This window comes from Nicotiana tabacum, chromosome 11, assembly GCF_000715075.1.
Source record: "Nicotiana tabacum cultivar K326 chromosome 11, ASM71507v2, whole genome shotgun sequence".
NCBI classification, from domain to species: Eukaryota; Viridiplantae; Streptophyta; class Magnoliopsida; order Solanales; family Solanaceae; genus Nicotiana; species Nicotiana tabacum.
In genome coordinates this window covers 115,858,689-115,874,403 of record NC_134090.1, presented here as the reverse complement: position 1 = coordinate 115,874,403, position 15,715 = coordinate 115,858,689, and the positions used below count along the sequence as shown (strand labels likewise).

At 35.2% G+C, this 15,715-nt stretch overlaps 1 protein-coding gene across 1 annotated transcript; it reads right to left on the bottom strand.

Annotated features, from left to right (window-relative positions):
- Positions 1-8,177: 8,177 nt before the first annotated feature.
- LOC107791914 (putative polyamine oxidase 5) lies at positions 8,178-10,545 on the bottom strand. Its single transcript, XM_016614062.2, has one exon. The coding sequence runs from the start codon at positions 10,045-10,047 to the stop codon at positions 8,446-8,448; it is 1,602 nt and encodes a 533-aa protein (XP_016469548.1). The 5' UTR covers positions 10,048-10,545; the 3' UTR covers positions 8,178-8,445.
- Positions 10,546-15,715: the final 5,170 nt, after the last annotated feature.

The following is a 15,715-nucleotide window of genomic DNA, read 5'->3' as shown; positions in this document are numbered from 1 at the left end:
GAACAGAAAAATACAGAAGGGCTAAATACTAAAAGCAGGAATAGAAAGGGACTTCTTGGTCTACAGACGTGGCAGATATACCTCGAAGTCTATAGAGTAGTCGCCTTCTCAAGAATGATAAGCCTGAGTAGCGGTACCTGGATCTGCACATGAAAAACATGCGCAGAAGGGGCATTAGTACACCACAGTGGTACTCAGTAAGTGCCAAGCCTAACCTCGGTTAGGTAGTGACGAGGAAGGCCAGGGCCCTACTGAGATTAAATAAATATAAAGATGACAGGATAAGATAAGCAGTACAATTGAGAATCTACAGTAAGAATCTATACATGATAATAAGAGTACAATAACGGAAAACAGAGATGAAGGCAAACCACAAGGAAGTAACCGGGGATCTCTTAGTATCCCGAGGATCTCTCGGTATCCTCAATATATCCTGATATCCTCAATATATGCTAGGGATCTCTTGGTATCCCGAGGATCTCTCGGTATCCTCAATGTATGTTAGGGATCGCTTGGTATCCTGAGGATCTCTCGGTATCCTCAATGTATGATAGGGATCTCTTGGTACCCCAAAGATCTCTTGGTATTCTCAATATATGATAGGGATCTCTTGGTATCCCGAGGATCTCTTGGTATCCTCAATGGATGTGTTAGGGATCTCTCGGTATCCCGCACTTCAACTCAAATCGTAAATGCGTACAGGGGATCTCCCAGGAGGCTGTCCCGTAGTCCCAAAGTAAAACACATAATAATGGCACAAGGACTACTCAAATAAACTCAACTTCATAACAAGGTAACACAGACAATTCTAACATAGCATATTTCACGTAATACAAAAAAGGCAGTTAAAGCAATTAAGTCAATTAGACATATTCTCTAACTAACAACAGGTTTAAAAGTGCAAGTATAATAAATAGAAAGGGAAAACACAATTAAAGTTACTTAATGAAAATCGGATTTCCAACAATTAGCACAAGTACGCACTCGTCACCTCATGTACAAGGCATTTCAATTATCATAATACCAATCCTAAGGGGAAAGTCCCCCATACAAGGTTGGACAAGCCACTTACCTCGAATCGGCTCAATAATCAACCCGAAACCACGCTCTTGCCACGAGTACTCAACTCCAAATGGCCCAAATCTATTCAATTCAATTGCATAATGTAAATAACACTTCAAGAAACTGATTCTACAAAGAAATTCTAAGCTAATATGCAAAATTAGGTAAAATGACCAAAATGCCCCTCGGTCCCACGTCTCGGAATCGGGTAAAATTTACATTTTTAGTAATCTCGTACTCTCACGAGTCTATACATAACAAGAACACTGAAATCATAGTTCAATTGGCCCCTCAAATACCCATGTTAAGGTCTCTCAATCTCAAGCCCTAATTACCCATTTTTCCCAAATTTCTCACCACCAATTAGGTCTTTAGTCACCTATAAACGAGTTATGAAGTCAAAAATGTTACTTCTAAGTGATTCTCCTTGAATCCTTCTTCAATCCTCTTCAAAAAGCTTCAAAATCGCCCACAAATGGAGGAACTTCGGCTCAAAATCGCGGAATAGGCCTTTTAAATCATTCTTCCCAGGTATTTAAATCCTTCTTCGCGAACGCGGTCAAAGCCTTGTGTTCGCGAAGCACAAATTAACGTTGACCATTTTTCCTTCTTCGCGAACGCGAAGGCTCAGCTTCCTAGCCCATCGCAAACGCGGCCCCCTTCTCGCGAATGCGTAGTTCAAAGACCCCAGCCTTTCGCGAACGCGGGACCTCCCTCGCGAACGCGAAGGCCAGCCAAACCTTCAGCTCCACATCCTAACCCTTCGTGAACGCGAAGAACAACTGGTCTACAACACACACAACAGTTTTCTGCAACTTCAAACATCATGAAATGGTCCGATTGACCACCTGAAACTCACCCGAGGCCCCCGGGACCTCAACCAAGCCTACCAACATATTCCATAACTTCATTCAAACTTGTTCCAACGTTCGGAACGCTCAAAACAACATTAAAACACCTATTTCGCATCAGATTCAAGCCTAAGAATTCCAAAATCTTCAAAATTACGCTTTTGATCAAATAGTCTATCAAACCTCGTCCGAATGACCTGAAATTTTGCACACACGTCACATTAAATACTACGGAGCTACTCCAACTTCCGGAATTCCATTCCGACCCTCAGATCAAAATCTCACTATCGAACCGGAAACTTCAAAAATTCAACTTTCGGCATTTCAAGCCTAAATTAGCTACAGACTTCCAAAACACAATCCGAACACGCCCCTAAGCCCAAAATCACCCAACAGAGCTAATGAAACCATCGGATTTCCATTCCGAGGCTATCTTCATATTGTTCCGACTACAGCCAACTTTCCAACACTTAAACTCTCATTTAGGGACTAAGTATCCCAAAACTCTCCGAAACTCAAAATCGAATATCCCGGCAAATCAAAATAGCAGAAATAAACTCGGGGAAAGCAGTTAATAGGGGATCGGGACGTTAATTCTTAAGACGACCGGCTGGGTCGTCACAAATCAACTCTTCTAACTTAAAGCTTCCATATTGAGAGTCATTCTTCCAAATGAATCCCGAATCACTCGAAAACTAAAATCGATCATACACTCAAATCATAATATATTATATGAAGCTATTCAAAGTCTCAAACAACCGAACGGAACGCTAAAGCTCAAAACGACTGGTAAGCTCGTTACAAATACAAAAGTATATTTGGCCCTTCTCCGTCCTCTAATTGAAGTGTATATATATTCTGGTTTAGTTTCCATATGTAGTGCTGCATAATGGAGTAGTAATGCCAAACTAAAAAGATGAAAAAGAAGATTTAAAGTGGTGGGGTCTTCTTGTCGGAGCTCTATTATAACAACGACTGAGGTTTATGATTTCATCGAAATTCAGATTGTGTCACCAGGATTTTGTGATGGGTAATTGACGTGAAAATCACTGTTTGAGAGGTTAGATCAAATCAGACTAACAATCTAGACAAATTTTATCGGTTACACGTAGTTCTAGCCACAACAAATTACATTTCATCTCTGTTAGATTGTCCACCCTTATATTCAATGTCTAACATGTGCCTTAGCTTTATGTTAATTGATTTTGTTAAAATTTAACTTCCCTTTGGTAAGGGCGTCACTAGACATCACTTCGTATAAAATTTTCCTTATGTATTATGTGCATATAATATTCTTTTTTGAAAAGTTAATATGTACGCAATAGCTATAAATATTAATTTGGAACAGGAAGAAAAGCTTTAAAACCACCGCAGTCTTTAATCCGAACCTTTTATAACCTGAATTGTCATAGAAATACCTGCATCATTTACGTAAATCCTGTATATGTCACAGCAGTAACGTATAAACTCTTTTTGTTTTCTTTTCCTTATTCCTTTCTCAAGAAAATAAGGAAGACAAAACTAGAAACTAAAAGAGAATAGGTAAAGACATGAAAAGTGTTATATATATGGCCAGTTTGCTAAAAGGTACTGGCCTTCTCTTTTATTTTTTTTTCCCACTAGATTTTTGGTAACTGTCTTAATATAGGACCTGATTAATTTGGATTCAGATCGAAAAGCCCCCTTGGAAGAGGAGGGTTAAAGCGCTTTGTTATCAAAAATGATTTAATTCACAAGGTTTTGAATCCGAAACCGCTAATTATGGATTATCCTTTTCTACCGTTGATTGAAAAGGAAAGAAGGATTTAAAAGAGAGGCTTTAACCCTTTAAAATAAAAGATCAGCAAGTTAATGATGGGTTGTACTGTCATTAGGGCGAATATTAGGTTTTATATATATATATATATATATATATATATATATATATATATATATATATATATATATATATATATATATATAAGGATAAAGAAATAGACTAACCAACTTAAAAGCTTGCTCAAGATTATATAAGGAGACAAATTGCCTCCCACCCAACCAATGTGATACTCTAACAACATATCTCAACTATTCTTGGCACCTACTCACTAAGTTAGCTCCAACATGATAGTGTGGGTGCCGCACCTGTGTCGCGACACTAGTATGAAATCTGTACGGGGTCTGGTCAAACAATTTGAGTACTTAATTTGACCATGATGGACGGAAAATTTTTGAGACGAGATACAATTTGATTCCGAAATCAGAACCAAAACTAGGGAAGGAGATAGATAACTTATAAAGGAAATTAATCTTTTACTTATATATAACTTGAGAATAAAAAAGAAATTCACACTTTACAAGTTATACGTAAGTATTCGTCAAAATTTCTCAGAATTTAGCGATAATTTTATATTTTTATATTTTAGAGAGTTATTTTTAGCCGGATTCTCGCACTTGTATAAGTACTAGGATTTGTATCCCTAAATTTTAAAATTTACATTTCGAAGGACCGAACTCTAGGTCTGCACCCGTGTCCAAGCAACTTAGCCTACTAATGGATACCGGGATAATGAAGATGAACTAGCTCTATCAGCAATGACGATGAGCAGCAGCAGTACTTACTGCATGGTGCATGGCATGATCTGAAACATACAGAGATCAAATCAAGATTTTGTTTTATACTGGTAGCAAACAGTCTAGGCTGGACCATGCAAATATAACTCAAGACAGATACAAGAAGATGGATTTGAACTGTTCATCCAAAGGACGGATCTTTGAAGGATATGTTACTTTTCGAAAATAACCATAAATGTCACTGTCTGTAAAATTCAAGGTCAGTGAAACAGAATTATATTTGCAGTTACGAATTAAGGTGGATGAGAAACTTCCAAAAAACCCCTATTCCCCTAGGAGTAGTACTTTGCCCTCTACATTCCTAAATTTATCCTAGTTACTTTTAAAATTAAAAGGAGTTCTCCCTTTACCCATGCTCCCTATTTTATAGCAAAATGCATCTCTATAGTATATATTTTAATGATTCTTCTTGTAATCAGCCTATTTAATTTGAGATGAAAAAGATAATTCCCATTTCGTTAAAAAATAAATAAAGAGAAAAGCAATGTTCCTCTCGTATGTGCTGACTCTCTTTGAATAAGCATTGCCTTTTCTACTTATTAGTAGCACTAATTATGAAAATGCATATTTACATAAAGATGAAGATGGAATTAGTTCATGATCCCCTTGGTGTTTCAAAGCAAACAGATAAAAAAAAAACATCTTGTTTTAAAAAAAGAAAAAGGACAGAAATCTAATTGTTTGGTATGATCTATCTGACTAAAGAAACCAACAAATACTTGGTTTGGATGCCAACCTCAAATAATTTTGTTGTACTATTACACTTACTAATCTTCCTGATTATCTAATAGTGTTGTTCCAAGTGCAGCTTAACTGCTCATTAACAGCACACAAACTGTTTATTCTTACAAACTGTTGCTTGTACAAGTGAGAAAGAAAAAAAAATGACATGTTACCATTTTGAAGATTAATTTAAGCTATTGCGTTGCAATTCTTAAATATCATTCCAGCAGGAGAATTTTATTCCATTCTTACACTTAAATTTCAGTTGCATCAGAAGCAAATCTATGTCCTCTTTCACAGATACGAAAGGGGTTGAATATATATATATATATAATAAATGAAAGGTTAGGTCCAGTAATTATACATAAAGAGATAAGCAATGAGTAGTTGGGGCCATAGAAGGCACACGTGTCGATAATACAATGGCTACTTTGAGGAATGATCTTTCTAAAACTATCAAATAATCAAGGAAGGGAATTAATACAAGAGTCAATAATCTAGTAAATCATATAAGTAGGGTACGTAGAAGAAGAAGGTAAAGTGTACGCAGACCTTATCCCTGCAGGGATAGAAGTATTATTGTTAGTGTTAATGATGATTATAGCATAGCAAAGAGAGAGAGTGGGGAATATGGATTCTCTTTTATGATAAGAAATGTTGAATCAGACAATAGCTGGAGGGATGGTCTGTGCTATGCACAAATCATCAAAGGTTGATTGAAGCCCACATGAGGGTGAAAAGAGACATCAAGTGGGCCATTCTTTTTTGGGGCAAATCTCAACAATAATAGAGTCTTCATTAACAGCTCCATTGATTTGACCATTCAATATCCAAAACAAAAACAAATTGCCCTACAACAGTCAATTCAAAAGAAACACTGGAAAATCCTAGCAGATTTTGATTAATTACAGTTGAAAAGATTTATGTTTTTTGGTTGTTGATGTGGAAATGATGTTCAATATTTGTATTGGATGATGGAAAATCTATGTTGCGCCAAAAGGTACTAGCAAAACTATTTGGCCCATTTAATTTAATAAAACGCTGGAAATGATACAAAAGACATGGTGCAGTAATAATGTCTAAACATGAAGCTATATATGCTGAATTTGGTTGCTTATGGACAGTTTTCTTGTGTCAAAAAAGATTTATGTTATGTGAATAGAAATGAAATGTGGCAAAAGGGGTTGGGACTTGGGCACTGTTGAGTCTAATGAGGCTTAACTGTCTTAGTATGTTTGCATATGCATGGAATAGGACCTGTCATTCTAGTGTGGGTCTGAACCTAAGAGAGAGACCCCTCTGCCACAAAAAAAAAAAAAAAATCAGAAGTGTCATCAGATGGCCATATCTACTGTCTCTTTGTTAAGGACAGTAGTTTTGGCATAAGAGTGAAATACCAAAAAGAAAGTCTAGTTTCGAATTTTACTACTGCCCTTTTGGGAATTTCAAGCTATTTTTGCAGAAAAAGAGGATCCTGAAATGTGAAAAACTCATAAATTCAGCCACTTCATAGTCCTTCCTTCCAAGTTCACCATCCTGGTTCAAGATTTTCTTGATAACAGTGTAAGAGGGAGGACTTATCACCCGTCCTAGAATTAATTCTTGTGCAAGAATTACTAAAATTAAGAAATAAAAGGGTTCACTAAGTTCCCGCAATACGCGGGGTCCGAAGAAGGGTCGCACCATAAGGGTCTATCGTGCGCAACCTTACCATATATTTCTACAAGAGGCTGTTTCCACGGCTTTTCTACGGACCCTGCGGAATGTTATGACGAGAAAGAGGCAAACCCAAAAATAAAGAAGATAAAGAACACCAAATTTTAACGTGGAAAACCCTTTAAATCGAAGGTAAAAACCACGGGATCACAAAGATCCAAAAAGCTCCACTATAACAATAAGAGGGTTACAAAAGTTCTCCAAATTGGCTACACAACAAGTGCCAAACACGAAGCCTGTCAATAGTTCCTCTACTTAAAGACACATTTGGCCCCTTGGTTGGAGGGAGAGTTTGTTGGGCTCATGCCCATGTTGTCCAGCCAAAGGCCCAATGGCCTAATCATATTCTCTTTTGGTTTCCATTCCTATTTGGAATTGGATTCGATTTATTCCTATTTTGAGTGGGTTTTGGCTTTAAGAGAAAGTACCACTCATGATCTATAAATAAGACAACCTTGGAGAATTATTCTATGCTCATTGATACAAGTCTTTGAAAGACTTAAGCACATAAGAGTGGTTTTTGAGAGAGCTTTCGTCAATAGAGAAGAAAAATATTTGTTTTGCTGCAGATTTTTATTCCGACCAGCCAACATTCAAATCCCGTTTTTTGATTCGTTAACCGTTGGATCGGGCTGAATTTTGACGGAATGTTTGTAATATCTTGATCTTGGATTTTAACGGTGAAGATCGGATTTGGTGGCTCGTAGCATCTTATTTCGAGCCTCGCACAACAGCTTCGTTTTGTGGATTATACTCTTTCTTCAATTGATTAGTTGTTGTTCTTGTTTCTATTGACAGACTTCGTGTTTGGCACTTGTTGTGTAGCTAATTTGGAGAACTTTTGTAACCCTCTTATTATTATAGTGGAGCTTTTTGGATCTTTATGATCCCATGGTTTTTACCTTCGATTTGAAGGGTATTCCACTTAAAAATTTGATGTTCTTTATCTTCTTTATTTTTGGATTTTTTTTTGGGTTTGCCTCTTACTCGACATAACACAAAAATCTAGCAAAGCAAACAAGTATTCTAGATCCGGTCAAGTAACCATATGAAAAGTGTCTCCAAACATGATGAGATTCAAAGCTTCTTTATCTTTACCTTTAGTAATCAAATAATTGGTGCTCAAGCATAATGAAATAGGTTTGCTTTATGAGCAAAGAATCATCAAATTAAAGGTAAGGGGATTGAAAGGATCTCTTGACAATAAAAATAGAAAGCAATAGCACACAATGAAAAGAAGCTTCTTTAATTCATTCATTAGTACACAAGGATATGTCCCCTTCTCACCCTTTCACTTTCCTTCCCAACCTCTTACAGTTCCCTTTTTCTCCCTCAAACTCCAATCATACAGAGGAATTTAATAACAAACATCTTTAGAAAATAAATAAGAGGAAGTGATGATGATCACAACAAAAAATATAAAAGAAAAGCCAATAAGTAAATAAAAATTTGCCTAATATCTATGGCAACAAACCTTTTTTCATATATCAATACAGTGATAGTGCTGAAGGAGCCTATTGGCTTCTCTTAGGCCACTAAAATAAGCACCATGAGTTGTTGAATAATGGGTTCTATGTGTTGCTTCCCCTGCAAATAAAATTTGAAGTGGAGGGGAAATACAACTATAATTGCTCCTTTTTGGCAATGGCTCAGCCATAGTATCCAAATCATCTCCACTTGATCCAACTGCTACATAACTATATGACCCCAAGAAGAGTGGATCAGTACCCCATTGACTCTTTAAAACCTTATCAAATTTGAAACAACTTTCTGCATGCCCATTGCACAACTTGTTTAGATGCTTTGAGTTTACTAGGAAATCGGAGATCATTGTCGAAAAGCCATCAACGATCTCTTCGTTATCAAGAGATTCAAGTTCAAGAGCCTCTGCACCTGCAAACCATGATAATAGAACATTTGAGCTGCCATAGATTGGACATAAAGAAGCTGTCCTCCTCATCCACCAGGGGATTTTTGGATGCCTTAGTTTTGAGTCTGACTGATGAAAGACCATCTGCAAGTATGGGAACTTCATGGCATCTTCATCTTTGGTTGGACTTAATTGCAAGAATAGCTTGTTGACAACACCAAAACCAAGCCTTGAGATTGCCTGAGTCTTAAAACTAGGAAGTGGAGGACTAAACATACCAGAATCATCGCGAATCTCTCGTTTTAGAACCCCAAGTGAGACTGTGACAATGACATGATCAGCATACATGACTGACCCATCATAAAAATGTAGCTTTACTGGCTTAGTATCATTGCCATTTTCGACATCTAATGGTTTGTGGTGACCACCATCATCAGGCTGCCATTCAATTCTGGTGACCTTTCGGCCTAATTGAATCAAACCAGCTGGCAGAACAGATGCCAAAGATTCAACTATAGTAGAGTAGCCTTTGGCAATGGTTATCTCCTTCCCAGGAAACATACGATATTCACTTTCTGCATTGAAATCTAGAGTGTGCAAATCACCAGCTGATGTGTAAGTCCTTTGTGTGTTCTCAAGCATTGCAAAAATGCCATCCTCCAATGATTTTCTGCTCCAGTTATCAATTCCCTCTTGGTCCTTCATTGAATCCCAATAAGCATCAAGCCCTTTCCTTAGGAAAGAACCAACACTGAGATTCTCATTGGAGGATCTGTAACTTTGAGCAAATTCACTGCACACACCATCTTCAATAGCCTTCCCCTGAGCAAAATCCATGAGCTTCTTGAAAAGATTGGATATGGGCTCAACAATGGAAGAATTGAGGTCATGTCCTCCTTCAGCAATAGTCAATGGCTCATCCAAGAACTCATCCATACACTCCCAAGGCTGGTGTGATTCCAGTGAGTTAATCTCCTGAGCAATCTTGTAAACAGGGCTACCCCCAATTCCATGGATCCAAGTAGCACCCATTTCAATCCTTCTGCCACCAAACTCTGAGGTCTTAATCCTTCCACCAATCCTATTACCACCCTCCACAACACACAGCTCTAACAATTGTTTAGAGCCTGCAGCTATGTACAGCTTGTTAGCTGCTGTAATACCTGCCATTCCTGCCCCTATTATCACTACTTTTGGTTTCTTGGTCACCATTTTCTAAGTGCTTGAGTAGTATCTCTAGCCACAGGAAAATGATAGGACAGACAAAAGGAAGAAAGAGTGAATTTTTTTGTGATGAGGGTATATAGGAATTAGTGAACAAGAATCAAATATATAAGGAGGGTACTACTCATTCTCCCACTCTTTCTTTACATAGTTTATTTCCCTAATAAAGACACTCATCTATCTACACATAGTTTATTTCTCTAATAAAGACAGGCCTCAACTTTTCTTAGCCTCTACTGTTGTTAATGTAGCCAATACACTAATGCAACCCCCCACCCCCTAAATCACTAGTCTCAGTATACATGTTCCATAGAAAAGAAAAACACACACACACGAAAGCTTCAACAACTCACAACCCCCTCAACAATCAGAGACATGCGTGCACATATTTATATATACTAAAAACATCAAAGCTTTGGTTAAGCAGAGTATATTGATGCCAACACCAATAATAGGTTGATGATGCTTTTCACCAACCTCACATGTGAATCAGGTAAACAAAGGCCCACCAACTGAAACACATTAAATGGTCCTGCGTAGTCATTCAAGAACTAGCCATGAATCTCTTTCAACCATGTAAAAAAGATACTCCCTCTCTTATGTAAACCTATTTTTTTTGTCTGTTCCAAAAAAAAATGATCTATTTCTAAATTTGATAACAATTTAACTTAAACTTACAATTCTACCTTAATGAGAAGCTTTTATAACCACATAAATACTCTGTGACCCTTTTTGACTTGTTTAGGACACACATTCCAAAAGTAAACTTCGTGCTCAATCAAATAGGTTCACATAAATTGGAACGGAGGGAGTACTCACTACTCAATATTGACTTAGCATTAACAATGGTTATCCTATTTCTGGCTGCACGTAACATTTTTCCCTTTTGTTATTAAGGCATTTTTAGACTTGGATAGTTGGATTTGAGTGATTTGACCTACTAGGATTAGAATGCAAAAATTACTTCCTCAATCCCATTTTAAGCAATATGTTCCTTTTCCCAAATAGAATGACCATTTTTTTTAATTTTAACATTCTTATCTTATCTTTAATGGCATGACTTGTTGGGACCCACTTGATATACAATTTTATATTTTATAAGGAGCGAAATTGAACTCTCATTACCATTCATTAAAAAGGATTGGTTTGGTACTCCGTGTATATTTGACTTGCAAGTCAAAAATATTTCTTAAATTATATTTAAGTTATATTGATAGTGTAAAGAATTTACACCATCATTAAAATTTAACCTTTTATAATAGATAACTACTAGATCTTATAGATTACCAGTGAATATTTATTAAATAAAGTTACTTGCATTTATCCTTTTAAGTATCTTGATTGTGTATAATATTTATTATTACATTGATAGTTGTATTAAACTTAATGTAAGCTAAATAAATACGAAAATAACTACGCCATTGATGAATAAAATTTGAAAAGTATGGGCGACACAATTGAATAAATGAGAGGCTTATTTGTAATTTTACACAAAGATATTTGTGTCCTCTTACATTAAAGCAAAGGTTCTTTTTCGGAAAAAAGAGTCGGCCTTCAATTGTAGCGACAATAAAGTTCATATTCAAGATATCTCGGCATATTTTAGACGATGAAATGTTAATGGCACACAATGATGTGAGGATATAGTAGCCAGCATCCTATGCAAGGTGTAACTATTTTTTTAAGCATAAAAAAGTAATACTACTAATCATTTTCTAATATATTGAATAATGTAAGGGAACTTTTACTATCAATACCATTTAACCGTCTATATGAAGTTACAAATTTTTAAGTTACCATGCTAGATTTACTATCAACAGTTACTTATTTTTGTATGTTAATTTGTATTGGAGCATGTGCACTTTAATATTAAAATTTGTAATATTAAAGTGCATTATTCCTTATTACGTGAAGGCTATAAATTTGTAAGAAGTGGTCATTATTTCGAGGTATAACTCATGTAACTATTAATGCTATGATATATCATTAATTACCCACCAAAATTTAAATTTTATAATCATGTCACGACCAAATGCACACGCAAAATTATGTATTCGTCAAACAGTAAAGTGATAAGTAAGGTAGCGTTCCCACCAGCACATAGTCTTGCATGAAAAGTAAGGTTGGTATAGTGAAAAAGAGAGTTGAGTGAAGGAGAAAATTTAAATCTTAAATTATTCACTACAAAAGAGAATATTATTTTGATAACTTGTTCTGTGTGGTGGAGTTTTGAACTCAACAACTAGTTCAGAGATTTTTCGAGTTATATAATGTGATTGAATTGTTGTATCCTGGGAAGACAAGACAAGTCAAAAGGATTATTGCTGGACCAATGAAAATTTTGCTGCAGTAACTTGAATCTTTTTAAAGAGAGCGGGATATTCATCACTCAGCAAAAAGAAATTTATTTTTTTTACTATTTGTTATTTTTCAACTGCACTTGTAATTTTACCAACAATTTGATTGTGTCGTAAATTAAGCAACAAAACTTAAATTCAATAAATTATCTAGTCCTTTGTAGAAAACACCCTGACATGTATTGCTCCAAGTCTACAATTGCAACAGCTAAAGAGTAAATTTCATGGGTGGTCATTCAACTTTGTTGTACACGGCTAAAATCGAACGCTCCAATTTTGTGATCGATATGACGTTCCGTAGCCCAGAAGGCTCGAGGCACCGATCGAGGTTCGACTCCGAGGGTTCCCCATGTCCGACCTCGGGGCGGTAGAGACCGACGGCTACCATGGTCAAGTAGAAAATTCTCGAGGCGCGTGATCAAAGCTGAAAACGCCTGCAAGAATAGTACAAGTCCGTACCGGAGTTTTAAGTAGTTGTACCAGCTACCTTTCCTTGTAATAATTATACATGTACCATATTGGGACTTCCCCTCCTATATAAAGGGGACCCTTGTTATTTTTTGCTCACAGGATATTCAATACAAGAACAAGAACATTCTCTGCTCTCTAACTTAAACACTCTCTATTGTCTTTTCTCAGATTTATTACTTACATTTATTGCATTTCATTTATTATTCTTCATTTACTACTCATCATTGATCATAAAGAGCCCTCATTAAAGCTCTTAGAACTGTTGATTCTTCATCGCCCGTCCAGAGCTTAATGCTTAGCTCGACCCCGAGACCCTGTATAGCCTAGCTCGAAACCCTGACTCTCGGCCACTCGATTTGCAAAGCATACTGTCTTTCAAGCTCTTATCTTATTTTCTAGTCTCACACTTAGTATCTACTGCCTAACAACTAGCATAAAAATAAATCATGTAGTTTTAGAACCACAAAATCAAATCTAATTGTTATTATCATTTTCACGGTAGACATTTGTTCATTATGAAAAAGTCACATTTCTTCTTTCTGTTACGTAAAAGTTATTCAACTTTGTGTTCATTACGCAAAAGTCACTTTTATTCTTTTTGTTACGTAAAAGTCATTCAACTTTGTGTTTATTACCCAAATGTCATTTTTCTTTCTTTTGTTACACAAAAACTATTTTACTTTGCTCTATTTATCACAAAAGTCACCTTTGGCCAGATTTTATAATACTTTTACTTGAAAAGTCTATTATGTTCTTGACATTAATCCTCTCATTTATGTAATACATTTTATATTATATACTCTACAATATATTTTTACCTAGGTATTTTACTTATAATTAAAATAACTTTAAATTTTTATTTTTTTAATAAAATATCCATACATTTAATTTTTTCATGAAACTCAATTTGTTTAATCGTATTCAAACATGAACATATTTTAAAATAAAAATAATAAAAAAATATTTATTTTTAAATTAAATATAAAAATAATAAAAATATTTATTTTTAATATTTATTTAAAATAATAAAAATAAATTTGTTTAACAAATGAAGTTTTTTATAATCAATAAATTTTTTCTAAAAAGTTTTAAAGATATTTGTGTTTAATATTAAGTTTTTTAAATCTTTATCTGTTAATATTATTTATTTGAAAGTATTAATTTCGATGTGTCAATTTGTTAAATGTGGGTATTTTATTTATTTAATTAATGGGTATGGCTTGGCTGATAAATCAATGAGCTTTGATTTTTTTTTATTTTCATTTAACATATTTCATTAAGCATGATTACAAATGTGGACTTAGAGATTTCTTCACGTTAATGTTACTCACAAATATAATAATGCTACTTATATATCTTGAATAGTAATACTCCATTAAGGAGAAAAAAATGTAGAAATATATTATAAAAATAATAAATAAAATATTATTAAGTTATTTCAATTATATGTAACGTACCTGGGTAAAAGTATATTATATAGCATAATATAGAAGGTTACATAAATGAGATGATTGATAATGTCAAGGGTATAATAGACTTTTCAAGTGAAAGGTTTGTAAAATCTGATCAAAGTGATTATTGTAATAATTAGAGCATAGTAAAATAATTTTTGTATAACAAAAGAAAGAAAAGTTACTTTTGGATAATGAAAACAAAGTTGAATGACTTTTACGTAACAAAGGAAAGAAAAGTAACTTTTGCATAATAAACACAAAGTTGAATAATCACCCCTAAAATTTACAGTCCGCTAAAGTTAATGAAGAATTGATTTCCACTAATTCAACCTCTTCCAATAGTTCATACTATCGTTTAAGAAACTTGTGAACTTTGTATCGCACAATCATATTCATCTGGAAAATGTACTTTTAAAAACATATATGTTAAAAGTATCAAGGTCAAAGACTCAAAAGGTATGCATAATTGATGATAGGCTATAATTGTGTATTTTAGTCGCTTATTACATTCTAAGTTATTATACTTTAATTGAGTTTGAGTTTTAATCGCTAGTGTTTTGCACTAAATATGTATTTTATGCCTTGTAAGAGTGATTCCGATCTATGTAGGCGTTATGCAATGAATTCAAGTGATTTGGAGCTTTGAAGTCTGAGTAAAAACCCAAGACATTAAGTCGGGATTGTGTTCGGAGGTCGTGTACCAAGTCCGGATGTTAAAAGAGGATGAAATAAGTTCACTCTGAGAAAATTACACTGCCACGCCGCAAGGCGCCATGCAACAGTGTAAAATGCTGCCTGATGCGAAAAGTCGAGGTTGTTGATAAACTCCATTAGCGCGCCGCATGGTACGGCGCGCCTATACAAATTTCACAGAGCCGGAGTCCTATTTCGTGCAGGAAAAGGTATTTTTGTCTGGGCCCGACCCTACTTGGTATATATACATGGAAAAACGTTATTTTGGAGATCAAACAGACTTTTGGCACATCTTAGACCTAGGGACACACTTTAGATATGGAGGAACACACATCACGCATGGAGGAGGCTTCTAACTAGTTTTTCTTCTCTTCTCTTCCTTTAATCTCATAGTTGATTAGTTCTAGAGTTTTGGGTGCTACATGAACGTTGTAGTTTGAAGCTTGAATTGTTCTTATTATTTTATCATATTGGTTTATTTATTCAATCTTGCACTTAATTGTTTGATTGCTTGATCACCAATTGAATACTATCTACGAATCTAGGATTGAACTCGGGAGAGGGAATTCAATATTGCATATAAAGTTGAGTAGAGCAAGATCTTAACTCTTAGGGAGGGCGGATTTGCGGTTAGGATAGGAATATACCTAATCGCCTTGCTTGGTTACTATACATGAATTA

Coding starts and splice junctions, on each gene's coding strand:
- LOC107791914 (XM_016614062.2), bottom strand. CDS start 10,047: ATGGTGACCAAGAAACCAAAAGTAGTGATAATAGGGGCAGGAATGGCA.